Source organism: Corapipo altera, unplaced genomic scaffold (assembly GCF_003945725.1).
Source record: "Corapipo altera isolate COAL_440 unplaced genomic scaffold, ASM394572v1 24b, whole genome shotgun sequence".
Classification (NCBI taxonomy): Eukaryota; Metazoa; Chordata; class Aves; order Passeriformes; family Pipridae; genus Corapipo; species Corapipo altera.
The window spans coordinates 760,327-783,074 of record NW_020884888.1 but is presented as its reverse complement, the minus strand read 5'-3'; the positions used below and the strand labels follow the sequence as shown (position 1 = coordinate 783,074).

The 22,748-nt window shown below is 38.0% G+C and overlaps 1 protein-coding gene across 1 annotated transcript in view; it reads left to right on the top strand.

The window, feature by feature from the left end:
- MBP (myelin basic protein) overlaps positions 1-22,748 on the top strand; it is a 114,441-nt gene that overhangs the window by 58,616 nt on the left and 33,077 nt on the right. The window contains exon 3 of the mRNA XM_027643955.1: positions 996-1,086. Within this exon, the coding sequence (XP_027499756.1) occupies positions 996-1,086 (91 nt within the window). The remainder of the gene's footprint in view (positions 1-995; positions 1,087-22,748) is intronic.

Here is a 22,748-nt window from a genome sequence, read left to right as displayed (position 1 = left end):
GTCAGGATGTAAAAATTGTATTTCTCCAAAATCACACAAAGCTTTCTGACTGAGCATGCACTTGAGTAGAGCCATATCCATCTTTTAAAAAGCATAGGCATACTACATTTCTCTTTTATTCCTTCCTCAACTGTTAGTCAACTCTTTCCAGTAATATTTAATATTGCATCAGTCACTCCATATCCATCATTCAGCAGTTGACTGCTTATGCAGTTTACTGTCTGCCTGGCTGTAGGCTTGCGTATATACATTTCTCTTGAGTACCAAAGTAAAACATTTTGAAAACATGAGTTATTTTTTCTTTAGTAGCAGTATAAATATTTAAAACTCAAAGTTTCACAGCTTATGTTTTCTTCAGCCTTTTCTATCTTGGGAATGAGATGCTTTAACTTCTGGCAATTTAAGTGCTAAAGCTGTTGATTTATCTCTGAGCCCCATCTAAAAACAGGTAGCTAATTGGCACATTTGCTTCAAAAATAGATAAATACTTTAAAGAGTTAAGTACCCGAGTTGGTTAAAGATTTGAAGCTGGCTGCTCACTTACCTCTAAGGAGAAATATTTGTGCACTATCTTCTGATCTCTTGATTCACTGAGTCAACAGTGGAAGATGTCAATAGAAATAAAATGAAGTATGAGGAAGAAAAGTGGAAACTTACAAGTCTATTACGGTTTAAGATCTCTCTCTTATTTAGATGTCTTTTCTAGCCCTCCATCTTATGTGGTCTAGTCAGATTAAAACAGATGCAAAAAAAAGAAAAAAAACCCTGGATTTTCTGAGAGTATTTGCCCTCAATATTTTGCAAAACCACATATATATATACATATACATATATACATATATATATGTATATATATAGCAAAGATACCAAAACTACCTGTGTTAATGATTCATTATTCTTTAAGAATATAATGTGTATAATTAAAAAGTTTGAAGAGTGTTTCTATTCGAGAGCTATAAAAGAATAATTAATCTCAATAAATGTTTGTTTTACAGAGTGCTGAAACCAAGGTGGAGGAATCAGCTAAAGAGAGTCCAAAAACAGCCAGACTAACACAACAGTCTTCAGAGGATAATGAAGTATTTGGTGAGTTACTAGGACAAGTGGAAAATGTTATTTGATTTGTTAGTACAAAGACAATTCCCACAAAGTCTTAGTGATCTATTTAATATTGGTGTACATCATTTGAGTGCAGGCTGTACAGTTCCACAGAGACCTGGAAAGATGGAGGAAAGGACCAAGAAGAAAACAAAGAGGGATTAAGGGTCTAAAACAAATCATCTCTGAGGAGAAGAAAGGTTGAATCTAAGTGTTCAACAAAATTAAAGATTAATGCAGTAAGAGGGAAAATAAACTTTTCTCTATCCATAATGTACAGGATAAACAGTGAATTCTTAAAATTGCAGGAAAATGTGATCAAATATTATGAAAAGGAATCCTAAAAAGAATACTAAAGCAGTGGGGTGCATCATCTGGAAAGTGTGGAAATTCATCATTGCAGGCCTTGAAAAACAGGTTAGACAAGTAACTGTCTAAACTGATGTAATCATCTTGTGCTAGAAGGATAGACCAAATGACCTTTGAGAATACTTGGAAGCCTAGATTTTAGATGATCTCCTCTTGATATTTTTCTGTGAATCCCCTCCCTGCTCTCCATATAGGTTTTGCTGGTAGTTTTATTATTTGATCCGAAAGCTACATTTGACCTTTTCTTCTGCATTAAGATTTGGAAAAGAACCAGGGAATTATAGACTTGTAGAATAGGCTGCATTGGAAGGGACGAATCATCGAGTCCAACTCCTGACCTTGCGCAGGACACCCCAAGAACCCACCATGTGCCTGAGAGCATTGTCCAAACACTTCTCAACCTCAGACAGGCTGTGAGTACTTCCCCGGGGGAGTCTGATCCAGAGCTCAACTACCCTCTGGGTGAAAAACCTTTTTCTGATAAGGAAAGGTTTATTATTCCAACTTTATGTTGATTTTTTACTAATAGAACTCCAATAAAAAGCAGGTTAGGGCAAGGCAGAAAGTTGGTGTAGTATTTGTTGTATTCTAGAGTGGAAACTCAAGGTATGCAGAAGTTATATAGGTGTTACTAAGGCTCTCTAGCATGAAAACTTTTGGATGAGTGAAATAATTTTGAATACAGTATGGAATTTTTTTCTTTCCAGGTACAAAAGGAGTGGAACATGGATAATTAATCTATATATGGAAACAATGCTTGTGACCATTTAAACTATTTTTTTCAAAATCGTCATTTCTCAGTGAGATAATATAGTGTGATTGGCACATGAGCCTGAATTCTTGGTATGAATACTTCCAACACTGATCATATAGAGCCAGTGTTTGATGAATCCACAAATGGACTTTAGAAATAGCTTTCAACTTTATTAAGTCAGTGCTGAGGCTATTACCTCATTTCCTCTCCATTTTTTCCACCAGTTATTTGCAGTAGGTCCAGTATTACTGGTTATAAAGTGTCTTGGTATGGTGTAATGTGCATCTCAAGCTGTGTCCTTTCTCAGTTTAGATCTCTAGTTTTCTTTCTGTGAGAAGGATGGAGACAGCAAACCAAGGAGTTCTCCATCTACCTCCTTCTACCAGCAAAATCTCAGGCTTTTAAACCTTCTCTGCATTCTGATCATTAGCCCCATGTAGCAGTGAGTTAAACCAATAATTGGTCTAGCCTGTGGTCCATGTGGGGACTGTGAGCTTAAAGATGGGAATTAAGAACCGTGAAGTTCACTGTTGGTAGCCTTAAAATCAACATGCAGTGATCTATACCCTCACTACTAATTGAAGAAGGTCAACATGCAGTGTACTATGTGGTCTTTAAAGCTAATGATTTACTAACAAACTGCTAAAAATTTCCATGTTCCAAATCTGTGAACTGAACTGGTTATCTAAGATAAGCCAGTGATCAACCTCTGATAACTCACAACAAAGAGGAAAATTTCTTTCCAGCTCCAAAACCAGTCAGACTATAGCATCGCATATCAACTCCTTTACCATTTTGCAAATGAAGGTCTGGCTTGTTTGTTGTTTTTAAGATTAGGTCAAAATGGGGGGGAAAGAGAGGAAGTATGGTGCAAATGGAGCCTGAAATTTTCTTTTACAAAACCACTGTAGTGAGAATCAGAGAGAATATTTTGGCCGATACAAGTTTCATGTGTCTTGAGAATGACACTGCTGTATATGCCAGCCTTTCCCTGCAGTTCTGGAAAATTTATTAAAATACTTTGTTCTGAGGATAAGCTTGAAACAATTTTCCCTAGGTGAGTTATTTGTGATCCTGTGACTTAAATGATTACAGACCCTGCTCAGTTATTCTTCCTTTGGCTTGGTCTATGAGCTATTCCTCATTTCTTTTTTCTTCCTTTTTTCCCAGTGATGATAATTCTACTAAACATCAAGTATGCACCAGTAGCTGGTTAATTTATAGCTTCAGCTTTGACTAGAATTCCTCTTCTGAAGAATTTTTAATAGCCTCCAGTCCCTTTGAGCAGGCGCAGCACAGCCTTCCCTTTCCACACAGATAGCTATTTTACGACTTATTTATTTTTCACAGAGATCTCTTTCTCCAGCTTTCTCTGGACAATGCCACCCCCTACAGAAAGGTTAGTACAGGCAGCGGAGAAGTCAGTTCCTGCCTGACGCAGCCACTGAGCCTCCTTCAGAAGTGGAGGCAGCACCCCTTGAGTGCTGCCTGCCTTTTCTGTCTTGGTGCCTGGGTGCGCAGCCGGCGCTGGGAGGAGTCGGATCCCCCGACAGCACTGGCTGTTCCTCTTCGCTGATGCCGCCCGGTGGCAGCAGCTCCCAGACCCTGGCAACCACCAGAGCGCCTGGACTGCCAGGTCAAGGGTTCTTTAGCAAAGAAGACAGAAACCTCTTGATTTCCACTTGTCCCCGGCCTCTCCAAGGTTAGTATTGCCTTGGACCAGGTGACAATATGACTTGTCAGGATAAGGGAACTTTCTCTGCTGTGAACATCATGGAATAGATGCAATTCCTAAAGATTATTACACAAAAAGTATCTGACGAAGCTGTGCTGTTTGAATATGGCAGTATTTCTTTTGGAAATACTTGCTTCTGGAGTAAGTGTGGTTTCTGCAGTCCTTATCAGTTGGGTACAGTTTTGGAAGCAAACACATTATTATTGATTGAAAATGTCATGGCAGTAAAGAACCAAGCATGGGGATCTCTTGCACGTCTCCTTGACCTGACAGCATTCTTTGTAGATACAAGCAAGGTTTTATCCACTACTGTGGAGTACCACTTGTGAGAGAACATAAATGTCTTAGTTTTCTTGTTCTTTTTCTCCATATGGGTTGGATCTGGGACTTACCATTCTGGAGGGCTTTTTTAGCATTTCTCTTTAATATTAATTTTATACTGGGTGTATATGAAATGATCTTACCAACAATGAAGCCACCTTGTACCAGCTGCTTTATGAAACAAACAAACAAGTCAGGTGTGTCTTGTGTTTCAGAGAGCTAATTCTCAAAAGTGGAGAGTGGAGAAGTGGAGCAGAAGGGTAAGGGTATGGGAGAGAAAAGACATCACAGTGATGGTATTTGTAACTATGAAATTCTGAATTGACAAGAGTTAGTTTTGTTTGTCCTTTGAAAGGATTTTCTTGTGGCACCCAACAGAGTTCTGTTGTCTCAAATATACTGAATATGCATCTGTGATGGGGAACTAGAATGTCTTGCTTGCTACAAACTTCTGTTGAACTTGCACGTAGTCAACATGGTGTCTGTTGCAACCAGTATGTAGTCAGAAAAGCATCATGAATGACTTCTCAGTCCAAGGGAGAGAAGAAAATTGCTGGGTATGGTGCTGTGCGTTTAAGGAAGTGGATCAGGAGGTGACTGCTAGCCTTACTTCCAGAGATTATTTTCAGAAGTTTATCAGATCCATTGCAACTCTACAATTGTAAGGCAGAAGCAGGGGGGAAAACTGCCAGTCATTCTGACCACTGGGAGGATTGGACCTTCATTTCTTTGGTACAACCCCATATTGCATCAACTTGGAAAATGACAAATGCGGATTTTTATTTATACTTCATACTTTTTTTTTTTTTAAGGTTGAACATAAAATTACAAGTGAGGAAAATTTCTCCGGGGGGAACTGCAGTATGATTACAGCATATTCCCCTTTCTGATGGCAATGAAAGTCAAAGTATACTAACTTTTCAGGATAGAATCATAGAATAGTTTGAGTTGGAAGGGATCTTTGAAGGTCATCTAGTCCCACCCCCCACCGAGGGCAGAGATGTCTTCAACTAGATCAGGTTGCTCAGAACCCTGTCCAACCTCATCTTGAATGTTTTCAGGGATGGGGCATCCACTGCCTCTGTGGGCAACCTGTTCCAGGGTTTTACCACCCTCATTGTAAAAAACATCTTCGTTGGAAAGATACAGTAAGACTTGATCTTCTTAAACAGGAAAGTTTCATTTCTATCTAGAAGATCAGGTCTAAAATTATATCTGGATATGACCATGGTTCTTCTGGCTTAGTGCTTTCCAGGGATCCATGCTGTGAGGCTGGAGTTGTACTGTGAGGTGTTCGGGTTTTGTTACTGTTATTGTTTGGGTTTAGTGTGTGTGTGTGGGGTGGATTTTATTAATAAAAAAAGGCAAAATTAACATTTTTTTTCCCCTGAAAGAAAAGATCATATTATAGAGCTTTTCCAGCACCATCTGCCATTCTCTTGTTTCTAATTGCAGTACTGGATACATCCTAAGGTATCTTTTTGTATGCAGAGCTAAGAGATGCAGCAAGAAAGTGTACATTCAACACAGTTCCACAGCGACCCTGACTCACCCTGATTCATTGCTTATGATGATGCCTGCTGCTGTGTCCTACGCAGAATGTCCTGTAGGTAGTTGTATAAACCCATGCAGGTTGAAAAAACTTCTGTCTCTGTGAAACTTCCATCTGTAGCGGTTTGACAGATGTAATCATGCTCCCACTTCATCCAAACCTAGGAATTTTTGGATGCTGTGTAACTAATATCAGTTTTGGGTTGGAGTTTTTTTGGGGTTTTTTTTCAGCTGAGGATTTAAGGATGGTTTGTAAAGTTTTTCTTAAAAAATAACAGAATTTGTATTCTAGTTTACCAGAATATACTTACAAGGTGGGAATATATATGTTGGTGTGTTACATGTCTATGGATGTCACTCTTTTCCTGTATCCATTTTTACTTTTTGATTCTTCTTTAAAAAAGGGAGGGACCAGAATGTGAAGGGAGGAGCTGGAAGGCACAATGCCTTTATCAGAAGGTGATGCAGTCTTGTCAGGAGCTGGCTAAAAGCTGAGGGTTATCGCAGTTCAGTGACCTTACTGGGAAGCTCTTTGTAAACACAATCAATTATGGAACACAAGCTATGACTTTAATGCAAAATAATGGCAAGCTTACACAAAGAAATCAATGTGGTGAGACAGCAAATGGTCCTAAAATAGGTGTTATTACCATGGTGCAGTTATTTCCTCTTGCCTGAGAAGCAAGTGGGGGAATTTAGTGTCCTGTAGGTTTTCATTATATGCTTAGCAATAATTCTGGTTTTCCAGCTGTCCACATATTTCTGCTTTCCTTTACCATCTCTTTCCTTTCCCCAGTATCTTGCAAGACTTGACCTGTCTGCTTTCATCCAGTGACCACTGCTTTATCAAAATTACATCAGCAAACCTGGATTAGCTTTCTGTGATGGAGAGAATTTACCTGTTAATAAAAAAAAACCAAACAAACAAACAAAAACTTGCCTTTTTTTTGTGCAGTTGTTGGAACTCAGGGTTAGCTTACAGCTTTCTCTTTTTGGTGTGGGTTTTTTGTGTCCACCTACAGATTTTTTTTTTTTTTGAGGAAGGGGCTGAAACTTGTGTATCTTATGTATTGTAAAATGGATTTTAAAAGCTATATGTATTTTACATATGGAAAAGCAAAGTTGAAGCCTATAGAACTGATGAAGTGGAAAGAGACCTGTAGGATTTCAGAGGCCGCAGCTGGCCAGATGGTGGGATTTTTTGTTAATTTAAGGTTTGAAGCATTTTCTAGAGTTATAGATATTTGCAATTTCTGTGTTAATTCTGTGGTTGGTTTGATTATGGCTCATTTTAATGGATTTTCTTTATTTAACAGTAGCATTCAAACATTTTTTTTTTCTGGCAGCCATCTGGTGCTTTAAACAGTAACAGTAGCTCTTGGATATCTAGCTAGTTAACATGCCATTATAATTAATGTAGTGTTCTCCAGTAGCATCTAAACTTTTACGGTTACTTTTAGCATGGCACTGATGTTTGCTTCAAAATTAGTGTATAAGCACTTAAGGGCACTTTAACAACTCTGATTTGGTATGATTTTTCTTTTTTTCTTTTGTGTACCACATGCAAGCCATATGCATAACAGAAGTTTGAGTTTTTCTTATATCATAGGGACTGGATTTGCTAGGATCATTAGCACAGGAGCTGAGCCAGAGATGCCTTTTGCATTTTTAGCAGTGGTGGACTGTTCTCACTGTAATTAATCAGCACAATAACAGTAAATAACTTATTCATTATTTTAATGCTTGCTATACAGTGTACAGAATCTGGTGATTTTTTCCCCCCTCGTTTATTCAGTAAGAGCGAGTCTGTGTGAGAGATGGGGGGGAAGCACAATAGGCATTTACCATCCTATTGTTATCCAGAACACACTTTGTAACTGGTTGTAAAAGTGAGGATTGCTAAGGGTGGTCTAATGTCACTTGTTGCTGGGTGGTGATGCGAGGCCTTTGGCTAATTAGCTAGCCAGAAAACAAGTTCCTGCTTTCCCAGTGTATTTTGTCATCTTTATCCTGTTAGCACGCTGCAGCCCAAGGGAGTATTCTGTTTTCACAGAAGCCCTTAGTGTTCTCTGTCACTGATCCTTATGTACCATCCAGTAGGGTTAAGGCAGGGTTTTATCTGTAAATGAATTAAAAGTGCTTCTAAAAGATCTTTATTTTGGGGAAAGGAGCTGAAATGTTGCTGTTGTCCCATTTCCAATTTTGTGAGGCTGAATGAACACTCAGTTCTGGGAGTGAAACAAGAAGAAGATTAGTCCTCCATGAGCCAACCACTCTTCCGTCGTGTTAGCTGAAACAGATGTTGTCATTAAAGTTGAATTACGACATGGCTCACTTTTTAATACAATGGCTAAAAGAGAACCAGAATGAGTTTTTGTACCATATATTAGGAGAATATGAAAACACCATCTAAGACTGATAATGCTTTTGTGTCTTAAAAAAAAAAATATGAAAGTAATCTACTTTGACTTCTTGCATAATACGAACTATGGAATTTCATTACATAATTCCTGGATAAAATCCATAATACCTGATTTGAACCAGAATATTGCAAAAATTGTATAAAAACAATGGATTCTCCCCAGGCTTTTAGTGGTCAGTTACCCTGATTAAAAAGAGGCACTTTGCCGATGGTCTAGACCCCATAAGTACCTCTGATTGTGAGTCCAGGCCACACTACGCTGCCCACAGCACAGATCAAGAGAGAGATATCCAAACCCAGATTTTTTTCTTATCTGAATGCATAAGATAGAAACTAGGGGGAAAAGTGGATACAGATGTAAATATCTTGCCCTCATAAATACAGTAGGTCAGTGCAAAGTTGGTGCTTCCCATCCGGCATGCTGTCAATCAGGTGAAATGCCAATCCTTGCCTAAGAAATTCTGGCTTGGATTCCTTAGTGATGCTTCCCACTCATGCCCCCATTTAAGTCTTGTTCACTGGCAATACTGTAATTAGATCTATTGACTTCGGCAAAACTGTAAAGATAGTGAGTTGAGCTTAAAAATCCAAAATGCATCAACTTATCCTTCCAATATTAAAGAGGTGGACTGGAGTGTGGAAAAAGCTGTGGATTTTCTTATGTTCAGGTTGATGCCCGAAGATTATGGAACGGCAGCAAGAGAGCCATTGTAGCTGCATCCTATCGTCCAGCAGCAGTTCTTTTGTGAAAATATCAAGGCTTGTGTGTGATGGGTGTAGCTCTGGAAGGAAGAGGCAAGCAGCAATAAGCCCCCTGTGAAGGATTATGAAAGTAGAGAATGACAGCATGTTATAAACATCCCACGCAAGTTGTTTTGGTGGTGATCCTGACAAAGTATTTTTCTCTCTCTGCTGATTTAATCTAAATTGTGCTTCAGCCTCATGTATGGCATTTGCAAATGTGCCCACAAGACTTAAAATGAATCTGATGGTGGCGGAGAGTGAAACCGAGAAGGAATGCAGAGCATTTGAATGAGCGAATGAAAATTTGCAGGACTTGGCATCTGCCAGCTTCCCCTTGGCACTCCCATCTCTGTACCCTGGAGCTCTGTGAAACTCCAGGGCTCCAGTACCATGTCAAGCAGGAAATCCAACCCATACTTGAAACTATGGCTTTCTGTTACGCATTTGTTCAAGAAGGCTGACTGTGGTTTGGCTTAACTCCTTCAAATACATAGCTTGGCAGCACTTGTGCAATAGTTCAGTTTTATGGGAATAACAGTGTCCCTTTAAGTGCTGACAAGGAAGAACAGAGCAGAAATTCACATCTGAGATAATCTATTTTTGATGAGGAAAATAGAAGTGAAAAGGACTAGTATTTACTGGTGTGCACACACTGGTACTTGTACAGAAACATCCTGGTGGCGACAAGACTGCAGTCGCTCACAAGCCTTGCGAGGAGCAGAGAACAGCCATGATAATGCTGCTCTTTATTTTCAGTGCTGTTCAGAGCAGGCTCCCTCTCTAGAGCCTTCCCTATGCTTCTCTTCCCTGTTGCTAATGAAAAGCTTGACCTTCTCTAGGCCTTTTAATATTCCCGCTTATTTGGAAGGGACTATTTGTATACTGGCTGTAAAGTGTCTCCATCAAAACAGCAACTTTAAATTAGTCTGAGTGATTTTTAGTAGGTGTCATCTGTTGTGATTTTTTTTTGAGGTTTTTTGGGTTTTTTTTTGTCCTTTTTGCTGTAGCATCTTAAAATTTCTACTGTGCTTCATATTAATCTGCTGCAGGACAACTGCAGTAGAAATCAGCATTTTAAACACTAAACTCAGTTGTTTAAATAAACACATGTATGGACTGTGCAAAAATAACTCTAAATCTGTTTATCTCAAGTGACTTCAATAGAAGCTGTCTACAGACAAAAGGAAATCACAAGAGTTCTCATTTCTGTTCTGAAAGATTTGTAATAGGATTGTCTTTTAACCTTTGCTTGTGGAAAAGTGATTGAATGGGCTCTTGAAACAAGAGTGACAGGTTTTGCATACCTAACTAAGACAGCATGTGATAGTACAATAAATAGACTTTGTTTCACTGGACTCATTGGAAACAAAATGAAAATATTGATGCTTCAAAAATAAATACTTGACATTTGACAAACTCTTACTTCCTTGAAATAAATGTGCTTCCCTGAATGTTTATCAGGATGTAGTGACTATTTGCCTTGACAGGACCTTCTGCTTTTTCAGCACAGCAACTCTGCTTATTTCAACAGAGCCATGCCGTGGTTCCTACCAAGGAAGATGCTGACTTAGGTCTATGGTACTTGAAGTCCTCAGCTCAGCTAGCAGACTTGAGGTAGCTTCAAGCAGAGAGATATTTCCATTTTCTTGTCTGCAGAAATCTTGCAACCCAAAGCCAAATGGGAGAAGCAGATAATTTTACTCTTGAACACATGGGCCAAGTTTTAATTGCAGTTTTGACATTGATTGCCATGAGTGGACTGAATTCTTTGCAAAACCTTTTTGTGCAGGATTAATTGTAGACATGATACATTTTTGCCATCTTCTGCTTCACCTGTTCATCACGTCTAAAATTTTCCAGTATTTCATTTTTTGTAAGGCAAGGCTATGTCATGAGTAGGCATTAGTGTTATTCTGTTACCTTTTACTTACTTTCAGGCTGTCCTTTGTTTTGTGTGTCATGTTTAATCTTGTGTGTAAACTGACCATCCTTAAGATGACCACAAGACCGTCTTGTTTGATCTCTAGATTTTATAGCTGTAGTATCATGTTCCTTCTCCATTTGTCAACACAGGAAATCTACTACAAAATAGGTAATAGATGTGGGGATATCAGTTATACAGTGAGCCTTATTTCAGTCTGAATGCCCTAATCAGTATTAAATATAAATTCTGAAAGTTCAATATTTTTATTTATTTGCCAGAATTTCTTAAAATAATTTTACTACTTTGTTTCAAAATACATAATTCTGATATGAAGATCTGAAAGCCAATTTGTTTCAAGATCCATGCTGAAATAAAACCCTAAACCACAAACTGTTAAGACCCTTGAAAAATGAAAGCTTCCCTCTTCTTTTTCCACCAAATTACTCTGCCCTTGATGTGAGGGATCAGTGGCTGGCCAACATCATCATGAGCTACACAGCCTACAAAGGGATAGTGATAAATGAAAATAAACAGAGGAAGTTCTATAGATTTCAGCAGAATTAGGAATATGCTTTAACACTTCGAAATGCTATCCAGATTTTGACCTAGATATTTTGGTGGATCTGGGCTTATAGTGAGAATCAGAAAACTGAGCAAAATAACTGTTTGTGCCTTTTCCCTCTGTGATAAATCCCCCCTGGGCTCCAGCAGAGAGGTGTGACCTCTATTTCCATAAGCTAGCAATAATAAATCTGGCATCTATTTAGTAGTCAGGATGTGGATGGGATTGAACCTAATTAAGGAATTTTCTAAAAGTGAGAAGCTGAGGAGTTGAGACTTAAATGCATGCATGCTTGGATTTTTATTTTTTCCTTTTCAGGTGCTCTAATTATTTTCGTGGTGCATATGATTTTTTTTCCTCTGTTACTAAAGTACCATAAACCAAATGCAGACTCAATTCCAGCATTCTTTCAGTCACTATTCATACTGCAGAAGCTCCTGGCTCACTAAGCCTATTGAACTATAAAGATAATGGGAAGACCATAAGAAGGTTTCTCTGCACTGTTACGGCTGATTCCTATTTCTGAGAGTAGGTACTTTCTCTGCCAGTCAGACTCCTTTAGTACCAAGCAGTATTTTGCTCTTTAACTGTAGGGCAAGAATCAAATTGCTCTAGTTTTAGAGATGAACTGCAGTTTCGTGATAAAACCTGTTCTACTTGGGTAAACTCAGTAGCAGAACCACAACAGCACAATTATTCTGTGTGGATGTGTGCTTCATTAGCACCCTCTCTGTATACCATTTCTGCCCTGGACAGAATTACAGCTGCAATGTCATACCTGCACCAATAAAACTCTGCTAGTGACTGCTCCATAACGGCAAACATTGATATGATTTCTCTCTTCAGCCCAACAATCTTTCTGTATTGACTTGTAATTCTTTTTTGCAATTCTAAATAATTATAAGGGGTGACAAGTGTCTTTCTAGTTTCTGAGTTACACTTTTGCCACCCTTTCTTTTTTTTTTTAACATATGTGCTGATTACAAATGTCTTTTGCAGTGAAAATATGAGGCCTTTTCTACTGTTCTGTCTTAGTTCTTGTGTAAAAGGACCCTTTTTAGTTCTGCCTAGAGTTAAGGTACCTATTACTGGATTTCTGAGTCTGAAATGTTCTTGCAAATTATTTTCAGGATTCCAATAAAAAAACCCCGAACATGTGGAGCTGTCTCCCCAAGAACACAGAAGTGAATATTTTTAAATCAGCGTGTTACTCAAAATCACACACTGCTTTGGCTACTCATTGTGACACTCAACCACTACTGATATATACAAATATCTGACTTTTCTAGTAAAATCCCTGTGTTTTTTCAGAGTATCATAATCATGTTCTTTACCAGAAATGAATTGTGGGAAAAGGCTGAATATAAGCAAGTTGGACACAGTGAGCTGTTTTGAATTAGAGCATTTTCTCCTCCACCTATATTAGTCTGCTCATGTTGACATAGTTGTGACACAATACTGCAACATAAAGACTTGTATTTTTAAAGGCCAGATTCATAATTCAAATATGCTGATTTAAATGAAAATACAACCCTTCTAATTTAGCAGATTTGTTTTCACTGAGGGCATATATAAATATTTGATCCTTCTGGTAGTTTTATTTGGGTATTTTATTTCTTATTTTAATTAGAGAATAAAAAGGGGTTTGGATGTCCTTGGAACATTTGAAAGTTGTAATTTTTTTTCATTTATGATGTTAAAAGAAAAAAAAAAGAGCCAAATAGTGACACTTTATTCTGAGTGAAATATTCTAGCATTTCTTCTTTGTAGAACTTTTAATGAGGTCTCATCTTTCTGAAAATTGCAGTTTATTTGCATTTAAGTGTAGGTTTTTAGAACACTTCAAGTCTCCTTAAAATGTTGAGGTTACAATAATGCATTTGTTTTAAAGATATTATTTTTACACAAAAATAAGGACTCATGCTAGTAAACTGTGTTTTCCACAGAGAGGAAAACAAAATTACAACTTGAATTAGGGGGAGGAATTAGGACATAAAGCATATTTATGTCCTTTCATGCACTGTACATTCATCTATTTAATTTCTAGGCTGGTTTGTGTGTAATGTGCGCACAGTGGAGATGCATATGCAATTTCCTTGTCTCTCTGAAGCATAAGTCATAAAGTGTATAATTTTCTGTAGATTATTGGCACATAGTACCAGTTGGAGTTCTTGCCTATATGCTGCTTTTGCTGAAGTGGCATGAATCAGAGATGGTTTGTTTTGTCGTTTGTTTGGGTTTTTTTTTAATTAATATATCTATGAGTAAGAGGAGGAGCATTTCATTTTTGAGGTTACTGGTAAAAAACATAATGTTTTCAACAAAACAATTCAAGAATCATTGAAGTGCATCACAAGGATATCTTAATGAGTTGAATGGAATATTGCAAAACAAATTTAATAGGTAAGAAATAAATCTCATACAGGAGAAGGTAGGACAGGGCAGCATGGAGTAGTCTTGTTCTTTGGTAATTATATTATTTTTGTGTGCAGCTTTTTAACCTAGTGTTTGGGTTTTGAGTGTAGGGGGTTTCCTTGTGGGTTTTTTGGAGGGTTTTTTTGTTTGTTTGTTTGCTTTATTTGCTTGTGTTTGTTTGTGTTTTTTTTTCCTCCTGTGTTAGTATCTGCTTGTGCTAAGAAGCTTGGATCAAATGTACTTACAGGTTTCTGCCTGTTGCTTTGGGGAGATACAGACGGATCTGGGATTAGAAACACATCTGTTTCTGTTTTGTCATTCTTAAAACTGCTTCACCGTTTAGTACACAAGCTCTCAAGCTTGAAATCCTTAAGTAAAGGATTGCTTATACACACCTTGTATATTCCTTATATACACCTTTTAAATTAGCCCAGTGGTCAGCAAGTTCAACTGTTGTCCGAAAATGCAGAAATTCCAGGTCTGTGAAAACCCTACACTTAAAATGTCCTGCCAGCAGTTCTACCTCGGTCTTTATATGTGATAGCCGACATATCTCAGATGATCTCAACTCTCAGGGGAACATAAGAATAGAGGCATTCTCTGCGTGCATGAGTGCTTGGAATAACACTGTGCTTAGTGATCAAATGAACAATCCCTTTGAGCTTTCGAGATAGTACCCCCTCTCACAGGGCATCGGAAAGCATTTCTTTAACAATTATGCAACAACAAAGCACAATGGGATCACTGGTTGCCATGATTTATTTCAGAGGAGGAAAGTCAGAGTTTATATGTTACCTTGTTGTTACTATCTCAAATTAAACCTCTTCGGCAGTTCAGAAATGCAACCTGATCTGTTGCCAGACCCCTGGTATTAGCAGAATAAGATTCTACATAAATAAGTGTTAGAAATTTTTTGTGTTACAGATTTTTGCAAAGATGTCACCTGCCTGTTACTCTTCCCCCCCCCCCCCCCCAATCTCTTGTTCTTGCTTTTCATTAAGCAGTTTAAAAATTTTCCTGGTGTAAACAGAACCTGTACCACTGACTGTGCTTTTCTTATGGTCTGGGTCATTTCTCCATCCCCATGTTCTTCTTTGTTTACTGTGACTGATTCCCAGTGTGTGACTATGATATTTTACTGCTGTTGTCTGCTTTTGCTTACCACCAGTCTTTTTTCCCTGTGCTTTCCTCCCCGCATTTTCTTCACACCTGCTGATCTGTTTCTTTCTGCCAGACCTTCTTTAGCTGCATTTGCATCCTTCTGTCAGGCTGGTTCCTTCCTTTTCTTCATTATTTGCTCCTCCTCTTCAAGGTCTTCCTTTACTGCCAGGGGTCAAATCTACCTCTGCTGCTTTCTAGCAACTACTCTACTGACAAACACACAAAGTTCTCCTTCTGGTGAGCTCTTGACAATGAACCTGCTACACAGTATTAGACATTCTCTCTCTCTTCTTGCATCCCTGAAAATCAGAAAAATAAAAGGGAAAAAAAGAAGTCCATATGTTAAGGGTTGATTTAAAGTTATTTAGATAGGTTTTTGTTTGTTTTTAAATACACCATGTGGAACACTGAACACTGCAAGCCTCATGCCAGTGAATATTCCAGCCTTGCATAGATGAAAATGGGTGAGATGACCTGGCTAAATAGCACTGCTCAGGGCTGTTGTGGCCATTCTGCTGTAAACAAATTTCAGTCAAAGACTGAAACATATTCCACAACAGGATGCTCTTGAAAAATAAAGTTTCTCTGAAAAGTTTTCTAAAATATTATACTCTTTTCTAATAAAACTCTTAGCAGTCAGTCTTTAGCCAGATTTTGGGCCCAAGATACACAGACTCAGAATCAATAAAAGTGTGCTATCTTTGCAAATAGCAAAAATAAAATATAAATGTTACTCTAGGTTACTAGTGTTACAAGCTGGTCACAGTTTCCACAACTTAAAATACTCTCATCATTGAAAGGTTAATTTGTTTTACAAATAATAGAAATCTCAATCTCAGTTGAAATTGGATCTGTCCCTAATCTCTTTACTAGACAGAGGGGTTTTATTTGTAGTTGTTTAGATAGCAAATTTTAAGTAAAATTATGTCAGTGGGAAAAAAAATTATACTTCTGGTATTAAAATGCCACTGAAGTATTTGCATCCTCAAGTACATTTCATAAACCACAAATCCCTTTTTAATTGCAGTGCACAGATTTCACCTTACTATGATGGAGCCTTTGCAACCATTATTATTAAAATTATCTAAATTTTTTTTTTGTTTTATGGCTATTAACAGAACTTTTATGAAATGGCTGTAGCAAACACATGGCATCCCTGAAAAGCTGAAGCTTTAGGAAGGCAGTGCTGACTTGCTGTCAGTCTCCTAAGCGTGTAAGTGACCACTTAACCAATGTACAATGATTGAATGTACATATTTGAAAAGCAAAGGAATTAGTTAGCCTAAGAACTTAATAATGTTAAGTAGAATCAGTTCAATTCAGTTTTGGAATTCTTTTCTTTGAATCTGAAAACTAATAACAAGGTTTTCATATGTTGTGGATGTGTGTATACAAACATGTATTGGTATGACACACCAGTGTTGCACAGTTAGACAGCAGTAGAATAAATGCAAACACATATTTTTTCAATGTTCATATTACCTAATCTCTTCCTTCTGGATGATGAAGAATAAAAGTAGAAGATTGTAAATGGCATTCATTTAAAATTAAGATCAGATGTTTTCATTTTTTACTAGTGCAGTTCCCATGCCCTATTAAAATCTTGGGGGGAAAAAAGGTATCATCTTTAGCAAAATTTCTAGTTCTCAGCTACTGAAGTGGGCCTCAACTTAATATTTAAATTCCTATGTTAGAATTTTACTGGTTTGTTGGGGGGAGGGGTCCCCTTTTCTCTCTGCTAATTAGATTAATGCTGCCAGCATAACATCTTCAGACCAAGAAACATATTTTTACTTTTATATTTGTACTATTTATCTATAGTTTAAGTTTGTCTGTAGTTTTTAAGAAAGGGTATAAATTTCAATCTTAGCCCTAGATTTCAGATATGACCTATTATTTTGTCTAACATCTGTCCTCACTAGCTCTTCCTTCTGATGGTGCTAGTTAAAGAGAGCTTTTTGCTCTGATAGTAGTTTTAAAGCATCTTGTTTGTCAACAATCCTTTTACTCCATTTCAGAAAAATCCAAAATCAGCTGTTACATGCATGTAATCTGTATTATGTCCTGCTTTGCTTCAGAGTCCCTTGAAGCCAACCAAATCAGGCTACCAGGAGCTTGTAGTGTCCTCAGTCTGAAGTTGAGCTCTGTGTAGAATGACATTTGTAGTCTGTGCTCTAATGAACCAGTTGATTTAACGAAACTTTGTTCTGCTGCATAAAGGTTAATATTTTTCTTCATATAAAAGCAATTGCTGTGAATTTCATATTTTTATGTTAGAAGTACATGCTATCAAGTAAGTAGAAGTGACTTTGAGCTTAAGTATTTTAACACTTGGTTTTTCCCTTTTCACTGTCTTGCAAATAATTATAGTCACCTTTGTCCTCTGTGTTCTCAGTTGAGGCACTGTCTTTCAGATCTTTCCATGCTCTATTTGGACTGGATTATTTTGACCAACTTTAAAATTTTGAAGTAAAACTCTGCTTTGCTTTAAGGTAGATTACTAACAAAGGCATTTTAACAGAGACCATTCACACAGATGATACCATTGATGCTGTAGAACAGCCTAGTAATATACCCCTTCTTTCAGATCATCCCGGTAGAATAGCCTGTGGTGATTGGCTTTGAGCTGCTTATAATCAGGAAACACCCAGTTTGTTAGATTTTGCATTGTTGGTGTGCCAGAGGCTGGAAATGGGATATAAATTTGATACTCGATTTGATATTCCTGAGTAAAAGCCACACACATTTCTTCCTTCACAGTCTTATTTTCTTCTGATGAAGCAGAAAACATATGATAATACGTCCAAAAGGAAGCGGTTACTTAGGTAGCAACAAAGTGCTGCATTAACTATGGTCCCAAGGAAGAATTGGGAGGTGGGAAAGCTGCTCTGGTTTTATTTTATGTGGCAGAGGGTATTTAGTACAGCCAGTTTTCTTAGGGTCCCTCTATGAGATTTTTTTTTAGTATGGAGAAAAGTAGTTTGTCTGAATCTATTGCTGACCTTTCTCTTAATTATTTTGAGTCCTGTGGGTTAGTATCTTGCTTCAGATTAAAACCACAAACAAACAAACAAAAAACCCAAACCAACCCAAAAAACAGATGAATGTGCATAATAAATTGACAGCATGTTACCCTCTCTGTTAGAGTATGAAACTAGTAGAAATTAAAAAGCAGGTGTAAAATTGATAAGTAGGCAATTTCCATGTTGTGAGTGGATTTTCTGAAATACCCAAAGAGAATTTTACATACTCTGAAAAAATTATCAGAAAGATCATAATATGTGTGTGTAAATAATAAAGAACACAAAGCATAGATATTCTCTGCAGAATATCCTAAAGCAATTTCACATTCACAACTCAGTCTTGAAGGAAAAATTGTAAATGGAAGAGAAGGACTAGAAAAATCTGGTCCATGCAAGCATCAGTAATGAACACTGTCAGTACCACGTTCTGGGAAATCAGAGATGTACAATAACTGTAGGCATTTTGGAGTTTGTACAGGGTTTTTTTCAGAAGAGTTGAAGGTCAAAATACCTGATGCCAGACTGCATATGAGCTTTAACCTGGCAGGTGAAATACTAACACCACTAAGCTTTTCCAGTTTGGCTGGTAGTAGCGCCCCTGCCTGTGTGTGTTTTGTAAGAACATACTGGGGACAGCCAAGCAAGATGGCTCAGTGGACATATATTCTTAAACAGCAGCTGTCTGTAACATCCAGTTTTACTTGGCTAAGCACTAATTTAATTTTTACTTTTACCTTTTGAGTTTTTTTGAGTATGTAGTAATCTGTTTAGAATGTTTTGTTAAGTTAGCAAAAATAGTCCAAAAGCAGAACTTGACAGCCACTGCTTTATTGCCAGCTCCTCCATATAACCAATTTCAAACAAAGGCTCTTTCCAGGGTAGAGTTGTTACACATTTGGCTTGTTTGCTTTTAATTTCCATTAGACTTTACTGCCAAAACAACCTGGCCATACCAGTGACAAGGCTGAAAGTTGGCTTGCTGATAACTGTTAATATTTGCCTTAAAAAGCATTTGATGAGAGTCATGCTAAAGCTCTCTCCAAAGAGGGAGAGAGTAACCACACAATAAAAATACTTAATTTCACTTTTGGAGACCACTCATTTTTAGTTTGCTCTGGGTGAACACATTCCATTGTATGCTGAAAGAAGAGACATAGCAGTTGATTTTATTTGTTATGTCTGCATGGGGCAGGAAGAGAAGAGAAGCAAAATAATTGTACAGATGTGGAAAGTACATTTCTACTGGTAGAGGAACAGGATGATCCCTTCTTCTGCACTTGGGTCTTGATCTGAAGTTCGTGGCATATGTGTTACACTGGCCACGATCTTAGGTTGAAAGCTGTTAGTAGTTAACTTGTTGGTGTGTTTTGTACAGATACAGTGCCCGAGTGTTTGCATCCTAAGCGGGATTGAAAAGTTGGCTGATCAAGCACATAACTGATCCTGAAATCTAAAGATTTATTTCTGTACTTTGAATTTTTTTCTCAGTGAGTGATTTATTTTTATATGTACATCATGAAAAGCAAAGAAACATTTCTCCCTTCTTTTAAAGCCAAGGAATAACAAGATACAAAGGAGCCCTCTAAATTGCAGGACCCCAGCAACATTTTCCATCTCCCTCTTGGGGCTACATCCTGACTTCCTCCTGTATACATGTGCATATAGTCCCTTTGCTTTCCCCTTCCACACCTCTGCATCCATGTTCCGAGGTCAAAGAAACCTTCATGTGCAGGTTGGGTGACAGAGGATGTCAGAATTCGCATCCTGACACAGAGCATGGACACAGCTATGCAACTGGAATGCATTCATTATGAACAAACATGAAGAACAGACTGTTTTTCAGGCATTGGGAGTAAGGCTAAGGCTGCCTCTTTATTCTTCAGAGATTTTCAGTGATTACTGGCCTTGATCAGTTTTCAGTTTGTGTAAAATAGATGCAGGAAAGACTAAGGAATGACAATACAATGGATGTTTCCCATTGATCACCTTAATTCTGAATCGTGATACTGTGTAATTCCTGCAAGGGAGATGAAGCACATAGTCCCTGATACGTATGCTTAGTCAGAGGTAAAAAAGTTCCATTCAGGCAGTTTTTAAAGACTTTTTAGAGCTTGTATAGGGCAAACAATCTTTTTGTAGAGGAGGAAAAGAAATTATTTCTCTGGTATCACTGATATCTCTCCAGTCAGCATTGAATGTTATGTTATGTTTTCCAGAAGCAGAGCCTTTTGCTCTATTTTGTGTTACAAAGCATGAAAAGACAGTCTCTTTGAATGAATTTCTTTTATAGAATCACTGACCCTTGTAAATGTATTTATTTTTTCATTTTAATGCCTTTTCTGGCTACCATTTTAGGCATAGTTGATCTAGTTAGTTAACCCCTCTGCAGGTTTAATGCTGCTGGTACTCCTGAGTTAATAATGCTCATATTTGTGTAGATGTTCCTAAAGAAACTGTGTATGACCACCATGAGAAACTTCAGTGTCAAAAGTTAAGCTGTTGCATTCCCCAGAGATGTGGTGCCTCTGTCAAAAGTTAAGCTGTTGCATTCCCCAGAGATGTGGTACCTCTCCGTTCGAGTACATCCACCCTTACTTTTTGCTGACATTTATCCATTTTTAGGGGGTTATGCTTATTGAGGGGATTGCCTTTATTCAGTCATCATGTAAACTGGGATTTACTAATCATATCAGATTTGTGTATATGTATATGCAGGATAGTGCTGACAAAAGGATTCTGCTTTCAAAACTTAGTAACATCAAATAGGTCTCAGTTGTCTGTGAATCTGCTGACTTAGAGCTATACAGATGCACATTTTTTTCACAGAATGACTCAACAGAGTTGGCATTAGCAGTTATATGCAATAATCTGGGACAAACAAGGTTATACATCTACCCAATTATATTAAAGTTCCTGGTAACTGGGCAGGGCATTCTGCCACTCACATGAGTGCACGTGGCTCCCCAGTGACTTAAATACCACTCAAGATAATCTTACAAAAAATTAGCAGGTCTCTACTGCGGTGCAAGCAGAAGAATGGCTGAAGATTATGCAATTTTTCTGCTGTTTAGTGGTGGTGATGATGATGATAGTTATCATTTAGGCTAGCCCCATACAACTTCCAGACACTGCACAACTTGAAACCATTATGGCAATGACAAAAAGATGTAAGCAGCATGACTTCAACTTGCAGTCATCTAGTCAAACTGTATCAAATGATAAATTACATGCATATGAAAAAGAATAAATGTTCAGATAACATCATGATATAACTTCAAATCAAATTATTATTTTTCTCACTTTTTTTATAGGGATTGCAACTTGCTTGCACTATCAGTAGAAGTGTAGGATAATTTGACAATTGCTGATTTCAACTAAATTGTGTCAGCTACCTGCAAAGAATATGGGTATATGAAAAATATTTTCCTTGTCAGAATAGAAAATTGGGAATTCAGAAATAGCGTGAATGATAGACCTGTCTTATTTAATGTCATAGAAAGAATTGTCAGGAGGAGATGTGGGTAGGGAGAAGGGGATTTGTTTCAGTAAATGGCTCTTTTTGATACTTTCTGAAAGGCAAGCAGTAAGAGCTGGAGAATTTTCCAAGTGCAAGTTTTTTGTCCTAATTATGAACGACTTATTTTCTTATCTTTATGAAATGTATCTTTCTTTGTTAATCAGTGTGTATTTAATTTTTTTTGCTTCTGTTTCTCAGAGAGTAATATCCACAGTGGGGTATTTTGCTGCTGGAAAACACCCTTTGAGGTTCAACTCCTCCTCTAAGAGTGTCATTTTCTTTAGGTAGTCAGGATAATTCAGTGTGTACTGGGGAGGTGGAAGCCTCTGTTTTTCTTGCTCTCATCAGATTGAGCACAGATTAGTTTTCTTTCAGTGTTTTTTTGAAGGCCAAAGATAATAAATGAAGCTCAAAATCAAATGTGTTTGCTTTTCACAGTTTGATGCTTTCAGGCTGTTGGGAAGCAGCAGGAGTGACCCAGTGTGGGGGTGAGCTGGGACATCAAGGCAGGCAGGGGCAGGCACCTCGGGTACCTGAGAAGGGGAGCAGGAGCAGCGATGGCTGTCAGAGTACTGGCAGGTCCCAGCATGGTGAGACACAAGGCTGGGCACGGGCAGTGTCAGGCAGGTCAGGCCTGGCCAAGAGCTGGAGCTGAAACACTTCTCTTGGCCAGCCACGTGGGAGACTCCTCACAGGTCTTTGACTTAAATGAGCTGTTTCCTGTCTGTCTGAACCTGGGTTGGAACTACCCTGTAGCAGAGCTGACCTTGAGCATGGGCAGGTAACTCCCAGATGAGTGGGTAGGAAGAGGCTGCAGAGCCTGCTGGTGCACTCGGGACCCTGGAAAGGTAACTGCAAACCAAGGTTTTTTTCAAACTGCTCCTCACAGGCCTATAGGTGGAATTAGGGTTTTTTGCTTAGTTTTGGTTTCATTATTTTTGTTTAATTATTTATTTATTTATTCATTTTTATCCTTGATAGGCCATGAACATGAACCTGGAGGTACACAGGCAATTTGCCCGCTACTTTCACCACATTGGACTTCTACAGTCTGTGGTATCTCTTTGGCAGACTGTACTAGTTATCCTGTTTCCTCAGGATAAGCAGAGTCTATCACTATAGTCCACTATATGTCACTATGATGGAATACAT